At 35.5% G+C, this 17,364-nt stretch overlaps 1 protein-coding gene across 3 annotated transcripts; it reads right to left on the bottom strand.

Moving 5' to 3' along the window:
* Positions 1-1,739: 1,739 nt before the first annotated feature.
* On the bottom strand, positions 1,740-16,349 carry LOC117404026 (noelin-3). Of its 3 annotated transcripts, XM_059031697.1 has the most exons (7): positions 15,922-16,349; positions 6,340-9,167; positions 4,615-4,758; positions 4,078-4,233; positions 3,692-3,911; positions 3,190-3,296; positions 1,740-2,966 (listed from the first exon to the last, which is right to left on the bottom strand). In XM_059031697.1, the coding sequence occupies exons 2-7, from the start codon at positions 6,463-6,465 to the stop codon at positions 2,292-2,294; spliced, it is 1,428 nt and encodes a 475-aa protein (XP_058887680.1). In that variant the 5' UTR covers positions 6,466-9,167; positions 15,922-16,349; the 3' UTR covers positions 1,740-2,291. The 3 variants fall into 3 exon arrangements, with proteins under 3 accessions (XP_058887680.1, XP_033862550.2, XP_058887681.1); XM_034006659.3 differs by lacking the exon at positions 6,340-9,167 and having other exon boundaries at positions 15,922-16,348; XM_059031698.1 differs by lacking the exons at positions 4,615-4,758; positions 6,340-9,167.
* Between the last annotated feature and the right edge of the window lie 1,015 nt (positions 16,350-17,364).

Genomic DNA, 17,364 nt, shown 5'->3' with positions numbered 1-17,364 from the left:
AAGTAAAGGCTGTAGACTTCCCATGTACCGATTATACTATATTTATCTGTAGTCTGACTACATATTAAAATGTTACCTGTTCTGTTGTTTTAGCTGTTTCTGCGTATCATTTTCACTTATATGTCTTTACTTGTGTTATCTAGAAATATTTAATAAATATTCTTATTGTGAAATATTCTTATTGTCCAATAATACTGTAGGGATACAACCCAGTGTATAGTGTAATTCAACATACAATAATGTCTACTTTATGATCACTGAAATGCAATCCTTTTTTCCATAGGACACAATGGTCTTGCTTGGGCCATTATATGTTTTTGCTTTCCATTTCTCAAGCTAAATGCTGAAATAAAAAGGATGATACCAAGTCAATCTTAATCAATATTCTCCCAGGAAGTAAAGATAAGCAAAGCTTGTCAAAAATGAGCAAGCGTTATAAAATGTCTTGTAACACAAGGTTTACATTGCTTGACATGGGATGAATATAGATAAACAGTCCACCTTGATAGGGGAGAAGCGAGAGAGCCATTCTCCTTGAACTGCTGCATGAAATACACATTGCCTGTGACACACACAGATAGAAACTTTCAGAAGAAAAAAAAATCAATGGTAATCTTCAGAGAAAGTGATTTCTACGCTGATATGGAAGGAAATTTCCCCTTCTAATACGTGACACTAGCAGCCCAACCCCTGGAAAGCGAAAAATCAATAGTGGCTCACAAGCAATTCTTGGCTAGGGTGAATTTTACAGAGCCAGGGGAATAAATAAAGTGTACTATAATTTCTGTTTTTGAGCATGGTGCATTAGAATTCATTTGGCAGGGTGAGGAACCAGTGCTGGATACAAATGAAAATAAAGAAAGAAAGATAAGGTCATTTTAAAAGGAAACTAATTGTACTTTTTCTGCTGGATATGGAGATTGGGGGAAGAGTTTTACAAAGGAACAAAGAGAAATACAGAAAGAGAGATGTATATTAAGACCAGCATTAAGTGGGGAAAAATATTACATTTTACTTGTACGCCAATGTTTAAGGGGTTGCCATATGCAGCTTTACTGTATAACCAATTGTATAAAAAGATCCACACATGATTGATGCATATGTTATGCAAAGGGTATCTGTGATATTCATCCAAAAGTACATAAATACCAGTTTTTAAGGCTGAAAGCATTAAACATCAGAACTTTATTTGTGTACCACTAACTACTCTTTAGTCAGAATCATGGCAATCCACTAGCTTATCAATATGCCAAATGGTGGCAGTGTTTATCTAAATGTTATTGAGCATCTATGGGTTATTCTTTAAGACAGATACATTCATAACCCCAACTTTATCAAATTACAAAAACCATTAAGCAATGGTCATATATTCCTTTAGAACATTTTAAATACCTTGCATACTCAACTGTCATGTCAAGCCTCATTGGTGCCCCATGGTGACCGTACACCATATTAACAATGTTATGGCAGATGTCAATCTAACACATGTACTGTAATGGTACAGAACATCAAAACCTTCATGAAAGGTTTATGAAAGAATAAGCAATTAAGACCAGCAACCACATCACTGACATGTGATCTCTGATTTGCAATTAATCCAGTCTGTTTTGTAAATACGGTTCTATATATTTCTGCTGGTGTCTAAATGCATTTGTGTGGGGAAGTATATTGTCCACATGTATACTTAAAGATAGAAAGCAGTGATAAGACCAGAAAAATTAAATAAGCTAGGAAGCAACTTAAATTTCACTATCTTTTATAAAAAATAATACTGAGTTGATTCTCACAGAGGCATTGAACAAAATACAACGGTTACTGCAATGACTGAAAACATGTCATTATCTTGGAGAAGAATCTATTGGTCAACTTTTTGGACTCAAATATTTTTACACTAAACAACATAATTCTAAAGAACAAAGGTTCTGAGCTAAAACATAATAGCCACTACTAAAAACATTGTTAGCTGCAGACAGAGATAGATTGTTAGAAGAAAGAAGAAAAGGCAAAACAACAAAATCCTTGACATTCATGCACAAAAGCTATTATTAGCCTCTGACTTAAACAAATAAGGCAGGCTTGTTTTTCAAACCATGGTTCCAATGATTATAATCTTTTGATTTAAACATATTTGAAGTAGAGAACTGTTTGATTCTAATATTTTATGAGCCGAAAAATAAGTAGAAAAGGCATTATCACTATCAAAGAACAAGAATGTACATACTGTCCAATTACGAAAAAATAAAAAGTTGGTCATTATCACAAATTATTTTTGCTATGCAAAAAAAAGGGGTCTACATGTCATCCGTTTTAATTATGTGAAAAAGTGTTACGTTGAACAATACTTGGTGTCCATTATTCCAGGCGTAAAGAGCCCTGTCCCTGGCGTTGTAATCTAGCATGGAAATGTGAAAGTACTGATTATGGAAAGGAATATCTATATATTCATACATTGACGCCTTTGTAGAGTAGGAGTAGTAAACCTTGGCTCCTGTTAAATGGGAATTAGTAACATACAGTGTCCCACAGATCATAAATGACTCTCCTGCACTTCTTTTAGGATAGCCAGTGCTCCAGCTCTGGAGCACTTCCAATGTTTGTGCATCAATCTGGCTAATGACAATGTTGCCAGCATTTTGGTTGGTAGCATACACGGCCCAAAGGCCTATCTCATCAGCCATAAGGTCAATGTCTGAGAAGCCTCCCCAGGTGTACGGGTAGACATTATGAAAGCCAGCGTACTCCAGGGCGCGTTGGGCAAGGACCCTGCCGGTGTCGAAGCTGTACTTGATGACAATGTTGCTCTGGTATTTGTTATAGTACAGAGAGCCGTTGTAAACAACGTGGTTTGTGCCAGCCCATTTGAACGGGAGGTTGTAGGTCCTTGACTCTGCCCCGCTTACAAAGTCTGAGATAGACTTGTATTCTCGAACGATTTTGTTGTTGGTGTAACTGTCCATGTACCAAACCTGCATCAGAATGTAAGAAGAAGCAGGAGTTAGTCGTGAGCTGCACGTATAGGGCTGCAGTCTTCTATATCTAATTATGAATTATGAATAATACGGAATATTGTTTGTTTGTTTTTTTCCAGTCTTTATAACTGGTTAAACTGTGTGACAATAACCCCCCCCCATTTAATTATTTGCATTAAAAAAATTTAAAAAATAAAATAATAATAATAAAAACACTTGCCCGATTATTTCTTTCAGATGCTAATGGGTCAGTCATCCATGCTCCAAATCTCGTTCCAGATGTCTTGATTGTAATAGGTCCAGTGATTTTCATTAATTTTCCACATGCTGTAAATGAAGGAACATTAGAAGATAAGATTCTAGATTCTTTAAGCCAAGTTCATGGTTTTGGCACCAGCTAGTTTATTAACACTTAAATTACAAATCACTATTAACAGAGCGGTTTACATTTTAAAATCCAAAATGAACTTTATTTTACTTCTTAAAAGGCAATATGTATTAATACTTATTAATACCAATTTAAATGTATAGATCATTACTATTTTCTGGTACATTTCTAGCTCACATAATAGTGATCTCTTATCCTCGTTAGCATGCAAACACACAAGGGACCCCAGCAAACAGGTGCAACCAGACCACTTCATGTTTCAGAGCAGGTAATACCATTTACAACTCAGCAAAGGTCCCTCTAATATAAAGATCAACATTCAATTGGGGCTTACTCAGTTTTGTCATACAGCCTCGTAACCTTGTTTCCAAACTGATCACACGCAGGTGTAGTTCCTCATAGTCATACACTCCAATCTCCTCCTGGATTGCAGTGAGAACTGCAGTCAGATTACGGATCTCCTCTTTGAACTGCACGATTAATTTGGCATCTGTTTTATACTGCTCCAAAACTGGGATTAGAGGCTGCAGTTCATCCATCTTTTCCTGAAGGTCCTGTTAAGAGTTCCATTAGTATGAGAAAAAACAGTTAATATAATATACAACTTCAATCTAAACTTTACAATTTGTTAAGGAGACTTCAACCTGTGTATCTAATAATGAATACGTAACATATGTCTTATAGTACTTTGAGTGGTTGTATAATACTCCTGCGCCATACCTGAAAGTGTTTTGTCATAAGTGTTTTTCGGTCATCCTCTATTTGTCGAAACTTGTCTTTTAGTCCTGTCATCTGGGTCTCCATTTTCAAAACATACTGAAAATCTCTCTGCGTCCGTAGGTTTAACACTTCTATGGACTGTGACATATTCTGGACCTGTAAAAAACAATACAATGAATAACTGCTTACTTTCTGACACGAAAGTACATTAACAGGGTGATTTAATTAATTTTACCTTGGTTGCATGTATGGTCAATTATGTTAACTACATTTGCACATGCTTGCAAATGTAGTTAATCTTATCTGCCCAGAATCAGGTCTGTGGTGTTGGAACAGCTACTTTAGAAATACTAAAAGTAATTTAAATTTAGTGACAAACAATTAGACTAGAATGTCTTCAAAATGTTATTGAAAAAGACTGCTACTGTTTGTCATTGAATTTTTCTTTCTTCTAGCATTTCTAAACGTAGCATTATTGAGTGTTTAATAGTTGTGGATGATATATCTACAGCAAGAGTTACTGTAAGTGCCAGCTACCTTCTCCAGAAGCTGACGTAGTTGTTTGCTCTTTGCATCTCTGGAACAGAGGTTTTGTTCAGGGGCCACCACTGTACATATACAGCGACCATCTGGGTCTTGAGCTGAACTGTACACCTGCCAGCCTTCCTTTGGACCAATAGTCTAGGTACAAAAGGGATATGTTGTACTTAGTTAACAGATATACCCTGTAAATCACAACAAAATATAATTTAGACACGTTTACTGTTTACAGCGATTATTTATTATTGTATTATTTAGAATGCATTCAAGTTAATGGGTGTAGAAATCTAGTAGTGCCAGTTTGAATGCAAAATAAAATCACAAAAAATATATAAAACCAAGCAAGAATTCACCATAATAATTCTGTCACCTACAAAATGAAAAAAAAAAAAGTTTCAAAAAGTTTTTTGTCTTGATCTGGGTTTCTCTCATTATTTAACTTCCAATAATAATCGTCGTGGAATTGCATTCATTTATTTGAAAGGTTTGTGTTTTTATGAAAAAAAGATCCTAATTTTAAAAGAACATCTTTTAAGGGCCATTTCATTTAGTGACTGAATTGCCATGTATTACTTGGTTCAGTATTAACTGCATGAAGTATTTTCACTAAATAGTCCTATGTGATTAATGAATTATGCCAGCACATATTTAGTTAATTGAGAGTTGATCAATGGCTTAATCAATGTTAGATGTTCAAATGTACAGAATTAGAAATGTTAAGTTTGACAGCTAAAGTTATCTAAAAATGTAATGCTGATGGACCTTTGAAGTTGTTTAAAATAATTGCAGCACACTGTATTATTTGTTTCCAGTACAAATACTTAATGCCTCTTGCAATCTTTTGCAACTGCAGTCTTGAATTCTGGTAAATTGGAAAGCTAAGTTTAATCAGCTTCAAAACTGTTTATATTTGATGGTATTCATGTCTCCAAGGAAATCAAAATGATGACCCTAAATGGTGAAAACAAGTAAATGTGCTGCAAAGAGATTTTTAAATTTAACTGCTCATGATTAAACATACTAATTACAATTCAGACCACACTGATGCAATTGATAATGGATGTGTATCAGGTGGAATAAATAATCAGGCTATATTTCAGGGTAGCAGTGTGGCGTAGTGGTTAGGGCTCTGGACTCTTGACCAGAGGGTTGTGGGTTCAATCCCTGGTGGGCGACACTGCTTTTGTACCCTTGAGCAAGGTACTTTACCTAGATTGCCCCAGTAAAAACCCAACTGTATAAATGGGTAATTGTATGTAAAAAATAATGTAATTGTATGTAAAACTAATGTGATATCTTGTAACAATTTCTGTTAAGAAATAAATAATAATAATATATTTATAATGTATATCTAACAAGCAAAACATTGCAATATGCTATACATGTGTAGATGCTCAGCTGTACAATTCAGAACCATGGATAGTTCTAAGAATACCACCTACTGTAGGTTATGTTCCCTTGCCAATTTATATGAAACCATTCTACTCTTACATTAATTACTGATAATACCATAAAAGGAACAAAGCAACATACTTTAATGCAGTATAGAACATTTTATTCCAGGCAGACAATCACAGCAGCAACAATTCAATCAACATTAAGTTATTTGCCCTATATATATATATATATATATATATATATATATATATACACACACACACACACACACACATTTAATTATTCAGATGCACCACTGTACAAAGGCTCTATGCTTATACTTACACTATCTAACGTTGATAGGCGCGTTCTATTAAGTCCTTCTAGAGATGGCAGCGTTTGGGACATCCAGTTAGAAATCATTGCCATTGTACTGAGAACAGCACCTATCTTCAGTAGCGGAGGGCTCATTGCTACGGAGCTAATGAGTTTTCAGGGTAACTGATTATCAGCCTAGTGCAGGCTGCGAGTCAAAGACGTGACCATTAAATACAAAGGCAAGAATACAAAGACCCAGAAACGGACTAATCCTAAAGCAAAATGGTAACTTTTGCATGATACTGGTCTACTGGTTTGTATTCTAGGTCACTACACGTGTATTATAGTCAGCTGAAAAAAAGACTAGTCAATTATTACTTTTCTCTTCAGACACATTTCTGTATTCTAGAGACAAATTAATGAATAGTTACAAATAAATTAATAAAAAATAGACAGTAAATACACATAGAATTATGTTTTCATAAAACAAATACCTACTAAATAACATTTGCTTGTGCCATTCTATTATGGAATGTCCCTTAACTTGACACTTGGTTTGTAAGATCTAGTGACGTATTCAAAGCTCTAATTCAAATATTATAATGCACATTAGTATGAATGCAAACTGCCTTGCTTGTTTAAATAAATACACTTTAAAGAAAGGAAAATGATTAAATAGGGAAGGCTAAGTGACTGATAAAGTTAAATGTGCTAATTATGGTATTGCCAGGGTGCTCTGGGAATCTAGAAAGTAAAAACCTAAGTGCATTTGCTGGTTTAAAAAGCAGTTTTCAATGATACAAATGTTTGTTGTTTACTAACTCTATAAAGCGTCCCAGTGTGGATCAGTTAATGTAAATATTGTACAATATCAATCATGCTCAGTATTTATTCATATTCACTGACTGGTGTAAAAAGGGGTCTCTTTATTTTAGCCCCTTGCAGACTCTACTTTTGGATGTGCACAATGCAGTTATCCACATCTGAAACACTTTTATAAAAGTTTGCAAGTGAGGTTTGAGATTTGGAAAACCTCCAGCGAACTGAATCTTAACTTTGGCACCACTGTTTCAGAATCTAAAATATTAAAGTTCAGAATGCAACATTTTAAAGTTCAAAACCCTGATTCCAAACAAAATCTCCCTTTGTCTTAAATTATACACACACACACACACACACACATTTGCATTCCTATATTTTGATTTACTATTTCTAACTCCAGTCAGACAAAACTCCACACAGGGTGAAAGTCGACAACAAAGTAAATATTTTGGCTTTTCTTTTTTTTGAAGGCATATTTAGTTCTTAAAAACATGTATTACAAAGTGGGGACGTCCCCACAATGTCGCTTTTTCAGGAGTTACTATCTTTGTGGGGACCTTAACTCTTTCTAGTATAACATATTACAACATATGCAATTATGGGAACAATAAAGCCAGATATCCTGATAGAATTCATGAACCGCAAGTGATTTACTGCTAGAAAACAACAGAGGTCAGCTGTGCACGGCAAGCTATCAATGTTGTATAAAAGAATAGCCTACAAATCCACTGCTGAGCACAGCTGCCTGGACCTCCAGCAGAGTTGTATTGTTCCCATTTGGATCAATGGGGTGTCATGGTAGTGCATACACACCGAGTTCATATAAAGTTTCTGCATTGTTACTGAAACATTTAAATGATTCCATTGTGCAACTCAACTGAACTGCACACAAACTTATAATCACTTATGTAGCTGTATTTCCTGATTCCTGATTATTAAAGTCTTTTTATGGTACTTGTATAGTTTATATAGGAAAACTTGCTATATTATTCCTGCTTTTCTCAATTGTTCACCCTTCTAGTATTATTTCTTTTATGTTCTTTATTTTTCATGATGGTAAATTTGGTTTCAAAATAGTTATATATCTTCTTAAAAATTTATGAATGCAGCCTCAAGAGATTATTATTTTATTTGTATTTTTTTTCAAAAGTAATGAAGTCTCATTACTAAATTGCTGATGGAACAAAATTCAAAAGCAACCACATAGAACTGTACTTAACATTCATTATTGTGCACAAGTTGATACTGTTTATCACCTTTACATTTACAGTTATGGCCAAAACTTTTGCATCACCCTATAGAATTATGAATAGAACTTACCCATGCTTCAATTAACATGTTACTAAAAAGGTTGAAATTTACTTTAAATGAGGTTTTGCTACAAATAAAACTGGCAGTGATATTATTTGACTTGTTTTTTGATGCGGTTACAAATATCCCTCTAGACATTTTTAAACAAAGCACAGGCATGCTCTTTTTATATATAAATTAAAAGATCATGTCTGTGCTTTCTTTAAAAATGTTTTGAAGATGTAGTACTCTGTTCGTGTAATACATTTTAATTTCTTAATTATATCAAATAAAAAACAACACAAACTTGGAAGCCCCAAAACTGCTTATTGTGCAGCACCACATAAAACATCTGTCAAAATGATATTCTAACTGAGGGGCTCCCGAGTGGCGCATCTGGTAAAGGTGCTCCATGTGGAGTGCAGGATCCATTCTACAGCCTGGAGGTTGCCGAGCGTGGACGGGAGTTCCCTGGAGGCGACGCACAATTGGCCACCCGGGAGGGGGACGGCTTAAGTCGGCCAGGGTGTCCTTGGCTCACCGCGCACCAGCGACCCCTGTAGACTGGCTGGGCACCTGCGGGCTTGCCTGTTAGCTGACCAGAGCTGCTTTGTCCTCCGACGCTGTAGCTCTGGGTTGGCTGCATGGCGGGCCTGCAGAGTGAAAATAAGCAGTCGGAGGACAGTGCGTGTTGGTCTTTGCCGCTCCCGAGTCAGCGAAGGGGTGATAGCGGTGAGCTCAGCCTAAAATACAATTGGATATTTCAAATTGGGAGAAAAAAAACCAGGGTAAAATCAATTGGCGACTACTAAAGAAAAAATTAAAAAATGATATGCTAACTGAAAGATCTCATGGATTTTCTCATATATTATTTCCCTATTACAACCAGAAAACATGTTCAACAACATTTTATTAATCAGCTCTCTCCATTGTGGTACTTGCAAACAGTTTGTCAAATCATGTACAGTTACATTATAGTATGTATTGATTCCTAACAATTACCTTAGACATCATCACTTCTCTCAGCCTGGAACACAAGCAATACACACTTCCATCATAAACCTTCAGCAAACCTTTCATATTCCTTAGCAATATCGATCACTTGCAGTAGTTCAGTTTAATGCATGAAGAACTGATTACATCACACAATGTTTTCCCAGCTTAGAATCTGGCCCTAAAACAGCAGTAAATGCAAATCGATGTATTTTGAGAACATTCTAGTTTAAGACTACACTTTATCTTGTACTTTATTTTGCGAACATTTGATCATTTTCCTATTCTTATTCTATCCCATAGCTGTGCAAATGGTTCCATATGCTGCAATATCTACAGTAGTTTTGCCTGCAGAAAGGATCCTTCCTAATGAAGCCTTTCATTACTCAAAAGAGAGTACAGGTGTGTGTGTGTGTTTTGTTTTAAAAGGAGGAGCACTTCACTGAACAGTTTAACAGTTTAAGTTATACATATGCATATAGGAGGCTGTGGTCCAGTGGTTAAAGAAAAGGGCTTGTAACCAGGTGATCCCCGGTTCAAATCCAACCTCAGCCACTGACTCATTGTGTGACCCTGAGCAAGTCACTTAACCTCCTCGTGCTCCGTCTTTCGGGTGAGAATTAGTTGTAAGTGACTCAGCTGATGCACAGTTCACACACCCTAGTCTCTGTAACTCGCTTTGGATAATTAAACAAATAATAATATGTGGCCCATGCTAAAAAAAGTCATATTGCACTTTTGTGACTTAAAAAATTAAACCAATGACCAAGGTACGATTACGGACAATGGTATCAATCTAAAGATTTCAATATCAGCATACTCAAAACTTAGATGGGTCAGATTTTTTTTTTCCAAGGAACAGGATCACATGTCTTGTTAGGGAAAGGGTCTTCGTAGAAATGAATTGCATACAAACTGAGCTTTTGATTAATCCAAACCATTTAAGCACTTGCATATTAAATCCCCATCTACCATGTCAAAGTCTTTTTATATCTTCCAGTTATATAGTGATGGTTATGTTCATCTTGATATTTTAGCTACTGTTATGTTATTTCAAAACTTCTTAAAGGAAGTTTACCACTGGTTTTAATGTACATTTCCATTGTATTTATTTTATTTTGATGTATTTTTTAACCAGTCAATTCATATTTCACAAAAGTTGTTTAGTTTTGGTCTATTTTTTAAATCTGAGTAAAAGGTTTTTTTTTTTTTTTTTAACAAGTCCTTAACTTTTTTATTTTCCTTTTGTTAAATATATCCCTGTCACATTTACTGAGCAAATGACAGGTTGTGCCTTTTGGGAGTTCAAGGTGCTTTGTAGGTTCTTTCTCGCTTTGCTCCAGTTTTCCACATAATTAATACTCCTCAGGTATTTCAAGGCAACACGTTTCGGTCTACAAAGAGGTTATTTAACTCAGTGAATATTCATGACTGTTGTTGTTAGCAAATCCATTTGAAAGGATCTAGATACTGCCACCATTTAAATATTAAATTAGGACAAAATCTGAAATTTCACCAAACCTGACTTTTGAAGCAAAAATTCCCTATAATTGTTCAAAGTCCCCATTCTTGTAATGACTGCTTTTAGTTTTGGCCACATTTTAGTTTTCTTTTGTTTACTGCCATTAAAGGTGTCAAGAAACTAAAATCTATGTTGACGTTGTTCATTTTTTTGGCTTAATGATTTCTAATATTTAAAGGAAACCGAAAATATGCAATTGTGTGTCAAGATCCATCTAGATGGTGAAGGCAGCAGTGTATACTACTTTGTTCTTGTCCCTACTTGCTGTTGCCTCCAAGCATTGGTGCTGGTTAAATAAAAATCAACATCACTTACACAGGCCTGCTTCCTCTGTTTTGTTATCATCCCAGACTTTAAAAGATCACATATTATAATCCCAAGGCTAATTTTTAAGTCCTATATTTTATCATTAGATTTAATTAGATTCCATTTTAACTGTAGTTGATTGAAATTATAGAGAATGCATCTCCCTGTCCTATCTTTATACTAAATGTATTCACAGTACCTGGGAGATATGACTTAAGTACTTGCTTTACATGGGTCTTGCAGTCTGGATTTGTACAAACCTACACAGAGACCTCTTTGCTAAGGGTCAATAATGTCACTTGGGCATGGTGATAATCGGTTAAGGACTTTGCTTGCGGATTTATGCAGCAGCTGCTTTTGCAACCACTGACATAATATTGTATTGTGTGGCCTCCTGCTAACATTACGTTATTTAATGCAGCTCCACCACTAGTCAACATCTAATGGACCGGTTATTTTAATAACATTTCATCTGGAATATCTATTCAGTAATATAAGTTACAGGGGTATTTTGGCAAGATCTGACTAAAATAATAATTTTCTCATGTATGTCTTTATTTTCAAACAGCACATCTGAACTTTCGGCAACACAAATTAAACTGATGTCATTTTATTGGATGCTTACTCCCCCACACTATGTGTTCAATTATGTTAGACAGAGTCTCTTCGAGCTAAAGAAATGTGGGTTTTCAGACAGAACCAGTGCAATCTTTTTAGGATCAAATCCACCCAAAACAGAAACGTTTTACCTTCAGAATGTGACTTGGCCTAGGGTTTATAGTATCTATCCATAAGAGCAGCTGAACATTGGGTGAATGTATTTGTCACATAATAAACCGATTACTAGGACTCTTTACTCATTGGACTACCCTCCTTTGTTATCTTGACACTGCAGAATATTCTTTCTTCTATGGCCTACTATTTAACCCACAGGCACCCTATTAGACCAAGAATGAACTCCACTGATATTCAGTGCACTTGTAAATGTTAAGATTATACTTGTAATGTCCATGATTTAATTACTAGATTATACTTTCCTGACCAACGTTTCCAGTCTTCCAGAATTTCACTCAGTATGACTTTTTACATTTACGCTATAAAACATTTGGAGCTATGCAAATAGATTTTAACAGGTGCAGTAGGAAACCATGACGCCAGTTACAAAAACACAATTAGGCAAGAGATAAAATGTCATTAATAAGGGCCATTGTTTGTGGCTGTTATTTATTGGTTGCAAGGCATAAAGTTATAGTCATGTCTCCTGATATTTTCAATATTTTTAGTATCCTGCAAAACAAATTGCAATCCATAGCAGCATCTTTATGGACCCCTGATCCTAGTCAATGTTGTCCACAAAGCAGGATATAGCACCACAAGATGAATCATTTAGCCACAACAGCAAACGATCTATGGCATATACTCAACCCAAAGGGAATAAGTAAGACAACAGTTAGGGACCCATAGTACATTGGCTACTGTAGATTCACTGCAATGGGTTGGATAGCATTCCAGGTAGGGTACTTCACAGACTGATTGACAAACAGGCCACAGGGTAGCATGATAATTTACTGTGAGGAGGTCATTGATTCACAGTAAACAGTAAGGTTCTCTGGCATCAGTCTTAATATCATAAACTGTACTGGTTCCAACAAAACAACATTGTTTGCCCCACGGATAAGGTACATTAAACTTATCATGCACTGCGAATGAGAAACTATTGCTTGACAGCAAAGTTATTATAATTACTGTACTTAAAATTGTCCAATTCAATACTTGATTAAATGTCTGAATGGGACAAACCCTAGGATTAAATGTCTGGCTCTGCCACCCCAACTTTTTTTTTAATACTGTTAAAATGATTACACACTTTTTAAAAGACACTTTTAAAAGGGTAGCAGTGCCATAATTAAAATGTTAGGAAATACGTAACAAAGACACAGGCATACGGTATTGCCCTATTGGAGTATATCATAAATAGCTATTTTAAACGTGTCTTTGTTAAGTAGTGTATATGTTTATTTATCTCCCACTAGTGCATCAAACGCCATTTGAAATAAGACATGGAAATGAAACAGTTAAAGGACAGCTATGTATTAATCGATAATGTAATTACAGAAAGGCTTAAGAAAAATGTATCTGATCTCGAATTTACAGCAGCGGACGTAAAACATTACTAACAGTGGTCGTGCTCTTGTCTAAATCCATGTAAGTAGTGATGAGAACACAATGACTCTCTCCACTTGATTACTAGATTCATTGATTTTAAATCTAACCGTATATCCACACAGAAGTGGCGGTAATACATCGAACCATATCCGTCCAGTATAGTAAAATAATATTGTGCAGGGTGAATATTGTTCAAGGTAAATTAATTCACTAGAAGTATCAAATTATAAAACAGGTCTGTAGCCTAACACAAACTGGGTAATGGATTTAATACTTTGATGAATTGTTTGTTACAACACATAAATTATGGTAATCTGACTAAAACTGTCAAATAACCTATTTCGTGTTAAGTGCACGTTTAAATACTTGACTAGCGGCTGTTTTAAAACGCATGTAAAACATTACTTGCAATTAGTATTCTAATCATTTTAACCGTTATCAGAAATATTTTTAGATTTAACAATTTAATCAAAAACAACCAAGCATTAACCGACACATCTCCAAAACAACTGATGACAAAAATCACTTGTACAACATTTTTCAAAACCAAGAACATATTCGCCCTCTGTCAGTAACGTTTCACGTTTCAGCACCATGGACAGGTATACAAACCCCAAATACGGGATACAATTTATTTGTTGCTATTGTCAAGAGATATTGAAATTCTACAAAAAGTACCCTTTACTTCAAAAAAGTCACACAGTATATAGCCTATTTATATTTGAATAAATCAAAGTTTTGTAACGAAACTTCCCTAAGATCTTAACAAGAATACAATTGCATCGGACTAATGTCACATTGAATACATTTATTTATTTATTTATTTATTTATTTATGTATTTATGTATGTATTTTATTTTTTCAAGTTTGGTTTGCACGGTTTATAACTCAGATCTACGAGCATCTTATCACGTTATCCATGAGGTGGCGACAGACAAGCAAGCTTTGCATTGCTAAACACGTAGACAGATTGGCAACTCCTATATGTGGCTTTTAAGTTGTAGTTGTGTTACTTAACACACACACACACACAGACAGACACACACACACACACACACACACACACACACACACACACACACACACACACACACACACACACACACACACACACACACACACACACATATATATATATATATCATTTCTAATTTAAAAGGCGTCCTTGATATTAGGCAGGTTGAATGTCTGCGGTTGACTAATAACACAATTGTATTCTAATGTTGCACTGCAATAATAAAACGATGCTTAAACTAAGATGCCTGGGGAATGTATACTCGTATACTCTGCCATTATTTTCCGGTGGATCAGTGCTGCTCACATCATGGTCTAACAATTTGACAGGCTGGATCCAGAAGCAGACAAGCAGAGCCTCAGACTATTATTATTATTATTATTATTATTATTATTATTATTATTATTATTATTATTATTATTAATCTTTATTTCGAGAAACTGAAACTCTGGTGCCTACATTTCTCAAAAAGAGAAAGAGCGGTTCATTCAAGTTCATAGCCATTCTGTAGCAAACTATAGCTTCTGTCCAGGTAAAATATCAATAAACTTGTTTTCACAAATATTCGTATCAGTTCCCATAGGGCTATCCCTCTCTTTGTATTTATTATTTTTAGATCAGATATTTTACAAAGTTGGCCTTCCTTAAATAAGACACATTTATCTAAAACCGCCATGCCAACAACGTCATTAATATTTTACTTTGCATTTGATGTTCAATTCTACACACTGTGAATGTGCATGTATTGCATGCTTAGGATTTACAATAGAAAATTAAGTAACAAAATACATATTTAGACATTTCTTTAGATTTTTTTTTTTAGATAAAACCCCACAGCGCATAATTGATTAGAAATAATATACACTGCACGTGTTTTACGACTCAGCACAAGACGCATTAAATACTTTCAAATCAACCGAGTAAAGTATAAGTCTGTTCATATGTAGTAGACTTGCTTTTACCATCCGTTTTGGAGCCTGTTAAACATCGCGCGCTAATACTAGTCTATAACGGGATGCACATGATAATCCACACATCTTAGTTCTTTATTTCCTTTACTGAAACGCTGAAAGTTAAACTCAGTCGAGGTATAATATGCACATATAGCTCGTACTTAAGAAATATTCAACACTGAATATGATCTCCACCTTATCGCCTTCAACAACTGCAAAGGAAAACAGGTAAACATACGACATACACATACACAATACAATTCCCCCAGCATATTTTGTGTTTGCAAGTACAGGATGCAAATAACACAAGCTACGAATACAACTGCTTTAATATCCTGGGGGATTAAACAAGCTTCCTTGCCATATTCTCCAAATATACACCAAATGATGTGTCTGACAAGGACAACCAGAACAACAAGACAGATGCCTGTAATCGATCCTTGGAGAACTGCAGCGCTGACCACATCAAACACACTTTAAAATCACATATAATTGTAATTATTACGTCAATAAACAAAATAAAAACAACAAACATAGCTCACCATAGACGGATAAAATCCGAATAGCATTAGCAAAAGCAGAAGGTTCAGTGCGCTGAACAGTGCCTGCATTTTGTTTGGAAGCAGTTTCACTTTACACGATCATTCACGTTGTCTTCACTGCGGGTCCTCCTCAGCTTCACTAGAAGCCCGGCGATCAAAGCGCCCCAATGGAACAAAACAGCAAGATCCACATTCATTACACACCGCTCCAAGAGCGTTTGCACTGCAGTCAATACAACACCCAGCGCTCTCACTATAAAAGTTTTGACCTAAAGAAAGCCATTGAGACTGTAGAAGAGATGTTTAGACCTGGACAACGGAAATGACATCACTAAGTGATCTTCCTGGGGCTGTTGAAAGAAGCTGCTTTGCAGGGAATTCTTATTATTAGCCACAACACATACCTTGTACTGCACAGGTGTTGTAACCAATTCAGTACCCCCTCAGAAATCTGTATCCCCTAGCGCATTGCGCATGCGTAAAATGAGATCGTTCCACAGGCACGACTGATTTTTCTTTTGCTAGTGTCTGAGGTAAAATATGAGTGAGTCTAATTTGGTAGCCACTGTGTTTCTCACTGTAATTACACCCAATATCAATCAAACCCCTTCTCTGTGATAATGGGGCACAGGTAGACATAGGCCTACTGTGCAAGTTTGACATTTCTAGGAGCCTCACTGCCTGAAATACACAGGGGATACCAAATAATACAGCCATAGACTATTATTACTGCTATTGTCAGCTGTCTGATTTGGTATCCCCTGTGTTTCTCATTGTAAATACCAATCTTGTGTGTGTACTGTATATAGAAGAAATATATAAACAAATATCTGTAAACAATATCGTTATATGTAATACGTTATGCATTTTTAATATAATTCACACGACTCGTGTTTATTCCAGACATAACAGCACAAGCCACAGAGCAACAACATTAAATTAATTCTCACATTTGTTAAAACTTTCGTGATCCTTTCAATGAGTGCACATCACTCGTACTTTACATCAGACACGAGCAAAAGAAAAATCAGACGCGCCTGTGGGACGATCTCATTTTACACATGCGCATGCGCCAGGGGATACAGATTTCTGAGGTACAACACCTGTTTTGCCACCATCGGAACAAGCTAAGTATACGCTAGTATTTATTTATTTATTTATTGCTATAAACAAATGTGGCATATATGTTAATTTATATTTCTACATGTTCATTTAGCATCTGCACCTGCTGCAAGGGTTGGACCTAAGAGGGTATTTTACAGTGTTACACAGTTGCTACAACTTTCCAATTATAAAATAGGTATGTAGCCTAACACAAACTGGGTAATGGGTTTCATACTATGATTAGTTATTTATTAAAACACATATATTATGATTCGCTAACTAAAACTGTCAAAGAATGTAATAGTTTTAAAGACCCTTCATATATTGATATTAGTATCC

This window comes from Acipenser ruthenus, chromosome 10, assembly GCF_902713425.1.
Source record: "Acipenser ruthenus chromosome 10, fAciRut3.2 maternal haplotype, whole genome shotgun sequence".
NCBI lineage: Eukaryota > Metazoa > Chordata > Actinopteri > Acipenseriformes > Acipenseridae > Acipenser > Acipenser ruthenus.
This window is presented reverse-complemented; position numbering and strand designations above follow the sequence as displayed.